Below are 9,350 nucleotides of genomic sequence, written 5' to 3' on the forward strand. Positions count from 1 at the left end.
TCCCTCTCTCAATTCCACACATTCTGTTGTCCTGTCCAGGCTTTACTACAGCCCGCACCTCTGTTTTCCCCCACCTATCCTGCCTTCACCCACCTCCCAACATCCTTACAGAATCCCACACTTTTTGCTTTGACAACCTGTTCTACTTCCTCAGACGCATACATATCCTTCACTTGATATATTCCCCTTATCTAACTGTTCGATGGAAAATCAGAGAGATTGGTCAAGAGTGCTTTATTAGATTTCCTTACAGTAGTCAGCACGGGCTCCAACTGACCAGGCCTTAACGGCCAACGGTTATCTCGGATGCGCCTGAGTTTCCAACTAGGCAGAAACTCCCACATCTACCCTTCCAAGACAAAAGACTCAATGGGTTGTTACGCCCTTACAATCTGATAAGATGAACATAAGAAAAGAAATAATTACCCTGAAAGTAATTACAAAACAAAGGTCTGCACAATAAACTATTATTCATTAAGATACATAATCGTTCAGCCATCCCGGGCGAGACCTCTGACTCCGGGAGGTAATTCAGGTGGCATTCGCTGTGCTGGGGAGCTAAAGGGGTCCAGTGGTGATGCCTCTTTCAGGTGAATGCAATTACGTAGATATGCGGCCACTTCCGTCGATCCTAACCGAGTACTGACGATATGAGTGGACTTCCACAACGGTGCCCGACTTGCTCCATGCCTTCGTGGCCTGATCTTGAATCCAAATGCTGGATCCCGGCTGCAGACGGTGTCGTTGGCGATAGTGGCTGCCACATTGACCCAGTGGAACCTCGTTCTGTCTAGCAATCTGCAACTCTCTTGTTCAGGGTCTGTAGCCACTGGGGATCGATCTTGTAGTTCACCCTGCCTATCGTCATTTGTGCAGGAGACTTATTCACTCCATGCAAGGGTGTGTTCAGGTACTGGAGAAGAGCGAAGGACATCTTATCAGTGTCCAGACTGCCTCCTGCTCCTACGTTGTCCCGCAATATTCTCTTGGCTGTCTTCACAGCAGCCTGAGCACGGCCATTAGACTGAGGGTACTGAGCAGAAGAGAGGAAAGTCGCGATACCCCATCCCTTGAGGAAATTAGCCATATCCTCACTTACTAAGTTGGTCCCATCCACTGAAAGCTGCACTGGGGCTCCCCATCTAGTGAAGTAATGGCGAAAGTGCTTCTTTCTCTTGCAGGAGGAGGAACCAGAGTGGAGGTGTGCGATTTCCAGCCATCCAGTGAGTCTGTCGGCATATACTCGATACATCTATCCTCCGAACTGAAATAAATCTGCCACAGTCTGTTGGAATGGAAACTCTGGTGGAGGAGTTAGTAGAAGAGGCTCAGGCGACTGTGAAGGTGCATTGGTGTTGCAGGAGTTGCAGGAGGCATGGTGGTACTGTCAGTATACAGCTTGCCTGCTCTCCTCAGCATGGAGTCGAGGCCCTAGTGGCTGGCGTGAAGATTGGCTGCTACTTGGCCATGCAGAGCTTCAGGGATGACGAGGCACACACACCTCTGGCCAAAGGTGTACATAACTAAACCTCCTGCTACAGCTTATCTATCCCTCAAACTGTAAAATAGCCTGAGGCAGGCAAGCTTTTGTGAGAAACCTAGTCGCCGTTGGTAACTCTTTCCTCAAGTAGCTGATAGCTAGGGTCCTAGACTGCCATTTGCTTGATGAGCTCTTCGTCCAAGGTAGCATGCTCACTTGGGTCCAGGGAGACTACAGTGGTTGCAGCAATGGCGTCCTGTTCTTCGTCCACCTCATCTGGGTCTGCCCTGGCTCCAGGATATCTCGACAAGAAGTCTGCAGCCGCGTTATGCTTCCCAGCTAAATACCGTTTTGTGAATTTGTACTGCAATGTTCTCTCCTTCAAGCGGAACAGGCGTGGGTTGGAAATATCCTCATCAGAGGTTGGTGATCTGTAGCGATGATGAGATTTGAGCACCCTAACAGGAAGAGAGGAGCCTTGCTTAGGCACCAAGCTACAGCTAGGGCCTTTCCTTCCACAGGTGCATACCCCGACTCAGCAGGAGTGAGGTGCCGACTGCCGCATAGTGCCAGACGCCATCCTGGCACACCATTCCGTGGCCTGCCCAGTGGACATTTAACGAATCACACCTTTCCTGACGTCCTCGTCTAGTTGCTATTTGACTTCTGCTTCCCAGTGTTTGGGGACTGAGGCGGGTGTGTGACAGGCATAGGGCACAATATCGGCAGACAGATAGATGTGGTGTGGAGGCCTTGTCATCACTGGCAGCGGGTACCGTTCAGTGTCAAAGGTTGACGCTGATAAATGGGCTAGGAGCCACTCTTGCAGCCTTGGCACATTTTCCTCTAATGGTAGAAGTGGCATGGCCTGCAGCCTAGGTGGCAGCTTTGGTCTGTTCTGGCATACAGCCTCATACCATCCACCGCAGCAACTAATGGTGGTGGATGCAGGAAATCTGCATGTACTAGCAGAGAGGGATAGGTAAACCTTGTCCACTGGCTTGACAAAGTAGATATCCTGAATGGTGGAACGGTTTGGAATACTAATGCGACAGGGTGTATTCATCAAAGCAGGTCCAGCCACACAAACTTGAGCACCAGTGTCAGCTATGGCTGTGACTGCATGTTGTGGCCTATCATTGTTCCTAGTCACTAATAACTGTAGCTGAGGGCGGTCCACCACCTGAGGTGTAGCCACCACTGCATTAGCCACAGCATCCACACTCACCTGCTTCTTCCCTCTACACACTCTTGTAAAGTGGCCCAGCTTCCCACAGGCACTTGTAGTGCCTGTGGGCATGTAGCTTTATCAGGCTGATGGCGGTTTCCACAATAACCACAAGGACTGTGGACTTCTTTCACTGGTCGGCGGCTGCGGTGACCTCATCCAAATTGTTAGTGTCACTGGTAGTGTCAGTGCTAGTAGCAGCAGCAGCAGGTTGATGCCTATATCCTGAGCCCACAGCATCCTTCTGTGCCACCTCGAACGCCACACAGAATGCTCTTAGGTTATCAACACTAGAAAACCGATCACAGCTCTGGAATACCTCACGCTGGAGGATTGGCTCATGCAAGCCAGCAACCAGCTTGCATAATAAAATGTATTGGCTCATGTCACTGTCACAGGCCGGGCGCTTGAAACCACAATCCAACACTTTCTGACTGCAGTGTGTAAAGTATTCACACAGATTCACTAGCAGCTTGGGCGCCACTAAAAGACTCTGACCACCTCACAGCCTGGTTGGAGGCTCGTAACACTATCTTACTAACATCGTCCATGGTTTCGCTGTCCATGGCCGTCAGCCCGCCCCATTCAACACCAGTATACCTGGCATCGAAAGCTGGAGTGATGGAACACAATTGACGTATGTACCTGACAGCATCTGCATCTTTTACCATGTTGAGCAGAGACCAGTCCTCCACAAAACGGCGCCAGGAACTACAGCATTCATTTCAAAGTTGTATTTATCCAATCCCGACAGATTCAAAGCCCTGTGTCCCGCTCCCGCGGCCGCCATGTTGTGCTGCGATGTCGTGATGATTCCTTCATTATCATCATCATCGTGGAGCTAACGCCGACAGGGGCGCATAGCCGCACCCACCCTTTGCTTTTCCCTGCGAGGGTCCCTCATGGCAAGTCGCCAGGCAGGGACTCGGCCTATCTCAAGTTCCTCACAGCAGGTTTGATCAATCTGCCCAAGCCACGACTTCCTAGGTCGTCCCACAGACATCCTCCACCCAGGGCAGTCTCGAACAGTGACAACCTGGTGGTCAGGATCATCCTGAGGGAAGCGAGCAAGGTAAAGCCTGAGTTGGTGATCATGGATTGTTCAGGTAATAGGTCCTGTGCCAGTCTCACGGTGCAACCATTGGTTTGACACATGGTCCCGCCAACAGTACCCAAGGCACAGGATAGTGCCCAGGTTTCACTACCGTAGAGCAAAACTGGCAGTATCAGGGCCTTGAAGACACGTAGCTTTGTCCTTCTGCACAGGTACCGGCATCTCCAAATACTCTTGTCGAGAGTTCATGACCCCTGCTGCCAGGCCAATCCGTCTGCTGACTTCATGGTCTGACAGCCCAGAATTATGAACTACACTACCAAGGTATGTAAAGCTCTCTGTGACTTCAATGTCCTCGCCGCAAGCACGTACCGACTGAACAGGTTCTCCTAATATGTCCCCAAAGTCCTGGATCTTGGCCTTGGTCCAGAAGACCTCTAGACCCAAGGGCTTCGTTTCATTACCAGATGCATCGAGAGCCACCAAAGACTCAGAATAGCAACATCATCAGCAAAGTCAAGGTCGGTAACCTTGATATTGCCCAGAGTTGCTCCACAACGACTTTGAACAGTAGATCTGCCTAGTATCCAGTCCATGCAAGTGTTGAAAAGCGTTGGTGCAAAATCACAGGCTTGCCTCACTCCTGAACTAACAGGAAAGACGCTTGACAGGCCCCCACCACACTTTACAGGACTTTCAGTACCAGTATACAGACTTGCTATTAGTCCAATAATCCTTGTTGGAATTCCTCTCAGTCTCAGGATCTCCCAGAGTGATTCCTGATGCACCGTATCGAACGCCTTCTTGAGGTTGATGTAGGCTGCAAGCAGCCTACATCAACCTGATGCCTCAGTAGGTGATCTCTGATACGTCTCAGAAGGATGTGGGCAAGAACCTTGCCTGATTCCTTGCTGAGCTGGAATCACTGCCTGTGCCCCTATTGGGCAATTGCCTGACGAGGGCGAGAATCTTGGACATCTAGGGGTAGCCTAGATGTCCTTAAGTCCGTGGGTCCTTATATCACTGCGCCATATTCGATAGAAAATCAGAGAGATTGGTCAACAGCACTTTATTAGACTTATAGTAGCCAGTGCGGGATCCGACTGACCAGGCCTTAACAGCCAACAGTTATCTCGGATGCGCCTGAGTTGCCAACTTGGCAGAAACCTGCACTAACCAACGATAATCCATTCACTCAACTTCTTTTCCCATTTTAACCTTGCAATATTACTAGATAGTTGGCGCATAGCAATTATCACCCTTCACCATCCTTTACTGTACCTTCCTATAGTGCTATATGACCATATATGTCTAGCACATTTATTTTGCTTTTAACCATTAACCATTAATCCTACATTTAAAGTATTTGCAGATATCCTCCTCCTTAAGCCCCCTCCGCTCCCTTTCCTCCTACACCTTCCCATTATACCCCCATCCTCTCTACCCTCTCTACCGAAGCGGTAGTGTCCTCCAGACCCCTCCCCTCCAGACATTATTCTTGATACTTCACCATCTCCCCCAGTCCCCCTTTCTCATCCCCCGAATTCTTCTCCACCTACTTCTCCAACAGCCACCTCTGTTTTTCTTGAGCAATGTCCCTATTCCTTGCCCAGTCACAGATACAATGCAATTCACTCAATCGCCCTACCTCCCTAACCTTTTTCCATTTTAGTAATCCCTGCTCTACTTCATTTACTTATCTCTTTCCCTTTTTCGTTACCATACTTTCCTATAACACCCTATAATTTTTTTTACATTAACACATCCCTCTCCCGGATTCTTCTCCTACTTTTCCAACAACCATCTCGGTTTTCTTGAACATTGTTCCTATGCCTTTCCCAGTGACAAATGCCCTACCCCCTTAATCCTCCCCTTCCTACTAATGTCTGCTCTAGTTCACTGACTCCCCTCTTTTCCCTATTCACTACCATACTATCATCCTATAATGCTCTCTAATCTTTGACATCTAGCACATTTTATCCTAATCTTTAACTTCTCTTTACCCTTTCCGACACAATACTTTACCATAGTGCCATATGCCCTTTGATGCCTAGCACATTTATTTGTTTCAAACACTAAACATTATCATATTAGATTACAGTAACAGTGCATATGGTCAGATTCTGATGATTATAGGATTCTCTGCATTACTTTCCTGTTCATTGCATTGCATAAAACAATATACGATAGATACATTACTAAGCCAATTAAACATTCAACAACATAAAATGCACCCGCAACTCTTTACAGAAAATGTATTAGATGTATAACTTAAGGAAATGTGACACTGACAATGAAAACTTGATATATATAAAAAAGAATGCGACTATTCATAGAGAGTGTGTTGCTGGGTTGAAGGTGTGAAGTCACTCTGTAGGACTGTGGCTCTATGGTGCACAGCTAGAAGATCCAGCTAAAGTGGAATATCCACCGTGGTGACGTTCGGTCTGCCATATCATATCAGCTCCATCTGTAGTCATGAAAATAACTAAAATATGCAGCATACGGAAAAAATCCGAAATGACGTCATCATCCGTTGGCCGCCTTTTGTTCCGTTTGGCAGACGAATTTCCGTAGGTGTATCCGTCCATCTCGTTTGTTCTGTCGACGTCTCAGCTGGTACACATATTTTTATGTCTTACTATGTTGTTTTTTATATGTCGGTCATGTTTTCCTTACATTATTATTTTATATGGTAAACTTAATAGAAAGTAAATCAAGATCGCATACAATGTGCAGCTGGTGTCCCGTATGTACGACGGCCAGCTTTCGGCTCGGCTGCAAGTGTCCCATATGAGTGAGATCTGTCGGAGTGGATGGAGTACAGAACTGGAATTCTACAGAAATTTGTCTTCTAAACGGAATCAAAAGGCTGTTTTTTTGTTATCTTTTAAGACCAATTTATAGCAATATTCCCATGTTCAAATAAATTAAACATAAAAATTGCTTAATCTATTCTGGTATGAGCTGATATGATGTGGCAGACCCAACCTCATCATGTCGGAAATCTCATCCGATGTCATTTCAGCTGGAAATCACCAAAGGCAGAGCCACAGTCCCATACAGTGACTTTAAAACTTCAGCCCTGCAACACACTCACTGTGAATAATTGTATACTTTTTGGCTAAATCAAATTTACAAAATTGAATGTCTCATTTTCTTAAGTTATACATCTAATACATTTCTATAGAGATGCGTGTGCATTTTATGGTGTTGAATGTTGTTATATTATTGGCTTAACAATGTTTGTTATATATTGTGCAATTAACAAGAAAGTAACGCAGAGAATCCTATTATCATTAGTCAGTCACTACTGTAACGCTAAGCTAATATTCATCCGTTTATGATAGCGTATGGTTCGATTTTAATTTTAATACCCGTTTTCTTTCTCATCTAATGTTTAGAAAAAGGCAGAATGCTGATAAAATGCATATATTTTTCATTTGCCATCATGTATATTTTTGAAAATACGTCTCATATGTTCTATAAACGACAGTCATCATTATTAGCCATTTCTTAGGAAATATGAGCACAAATTAAACATTAATATCAGTCACCTTTAGCAAGTCAAACCCTTAGTCTCTGAACGTCATTGATAGGAACATCAGCGACGAGGAACTTCCGGATCCATCACTGCACCTCCGCAAGAAGTATTTTCAAATGAGCAAAGAGACACCTTTTGTCCAAGCCGAAACAAGTCAGTAGCATGTTTTGTCTAATAATTCTGAATGCTCATCGCTGGTTCAACCACAGCGCTGATGGAGTGATCAATTGATAATGACGTAAATTGCTAGTTGTGTAATGTCAATGATGATTATATAATTGATGTTTACCAGAGTTCCGACACCTGTTGGCGGTTGCAGATGTCGCCAGCCGGCTGAGATGACTGACATTCCCGCCGATGGGGTGATGATTACCATGAATATTTCCCTTCCCTTCTATGTATGGTAGGCGTTTTCAGCCAGGCTGGCGTCCCTACTGTACTGATTTATCATCTATTATTATATTCAATGGTTAAGTAACTTCATGCATGTAAGCACTGTTAGTAAATGTATGAAGTGGCACTGTATAAGTGCTAATTCTGTCATTGATATATGCCATGGGAGAATTGCTCTGCACCAGCTGGTCTCCAGCGTCGGCTTCTCAGTTACCTTTAGTTAATCGAAATAAGACTGCATGCCAAACAACGTTGATATTCTCAAATAGGATATACAGACAGACAGACAGTAGTCTCCTTGTGTGGAAAAGTTATAAGAATTGAGCTGCTTAACTTTCTTGGTATAGTAAGAAGTTTTTGTACTCCCTCTGGAAAGATAACTTACCAAGTGACAACATATTCCTAGTAAACAGAATATTTATGAATGAATGGCTTTCGACGTATATATTTGGTGGAAGGCGGTATAATCATGATGCTTATTCTTCCTTTCTCTCTCTCTCTTCTTCTCTCTCTCTCTCTCTCTCTCTCTCTCTCTCTCTCTCTCTCTCTCTCTCACACACACACACACACACAATCATTACAAATTTCGTGACTGGATTGCATAATAAACGTCTTTTTAGCCAGTTTCTTGCTCTCTCTCTCTCTCTCTCTCTCTCTCTCTCTCTATATATATATATATATATATATATATATATATATATATAGAGAGAGAGAGAGAGAGAGAGAGAGAGAGAGAGAGAGAGAGAAAGAAAAGGGAGAGAGAAAGAGAGAAATAACGAAAGAGAGACAGAGAGACAGACAGACAGAGACAGAAAAATAGGCACATATAAGCAGAGTTGGAAAAATGCAGAAAACTGCAATAGTCCGGGAGCCCAGAGACATTTGTTACACATCTCGAGTACAAAAGGTTTGAGGCCTGGAATGTAAACATCTATGATGGGAGATCCCAAAAAGGCAATTGGGTATTAATTTTGATAAAATTTACATTTTGTTAAAATAAAAATTGTTTTTGTTCCAAGATTTTAGATTTAGTTGTTGGTAAGCGGTAGAGCCACGACGCCACTTTACTACATGACTTACTGTGTATGATCTGATTTTGAAGCATAATTCATGCATACTAAGTACATTCTTGTGTAGTTTATATAAGAAAATAAAAAATTGTGTCTGTACACAATCTATGATTGTCCTTTTTGCCAGTGTAGATATTATTGGCACATTCCCAAGGGTGGGTCTCAAAGAGTATATTTTGCATTCTCAAGTGGGTTGATGCATGAAATGGGCACAGGAATTGTTGTTCTTGATTCACGATGATCTATTGAACAGTTTGAGACGAATTTGAAAGATGTACTCAAATTGTGAATTAACACTAACCTTGCCAGGGACGGGGTCAGTGAGTACATTTTGCTTTCTTAAGTGGGTCAATACATAAAATGGATACTTAAGAATGACTGATCTTGATTTAGGATGGCCTAAGGAACACATTGACATATATTTCATGGATGTACTCAAATTGTGAATTAAAAATGCTAATTGACGTTAATTAGGTCCTTCTTACGCGACCCAATACACAAATTGAAAACTTAAGAATTCGGAATTCTGACCCACTCATACAGAGAACATTTTAAGAGAAGTTTGAGAGATGTACTCAAAT

General features: G+C 44.6%; 1 protein-coding gene across 1 annotated transcript; it reads right to left on the reverse strand.

Annotated features, from left to right (window-relative positions):
• Positions 1-790: 790 nt before the first annotated feature.
• LOC138859225 (uncharacterized) lies at positions 791-1,252 on the reverse strand. Its single transcript, XM_070113436.1, has one exon. It carries the CDS (start codon positions 1,250-1,252, stop codon positions 791-793), a length of 462 nt encoding a protein of 153 aa, XP_069969537.1.
• Positions 1,253-9,350: the final 8,098 nt, after the last annotated feature.

Source organism: Penaeus vannamei, chromosome 34, assembly GCF_042767895.1.
Source record: "Penaeus vannamei isolate JL-2024 chromosome 34, ASM4276789v1, whole genome shotgun sequence".
NCBI lineage: Eukaryota > Metazoa > Arthropoda > Malacostraca > Decapoda > Penaeidae > Penaeus > Penaeus vannamei.

Excerpts from the sequence above, each read along its gene's own strand:
- LOC138859225 (XM_070113436.1), bottom strand. The coding sequence starts at position 1,252 with ATGTATCGAGTATATGCCGACAGACTCACTGGATGGCTGGAAATCGCA.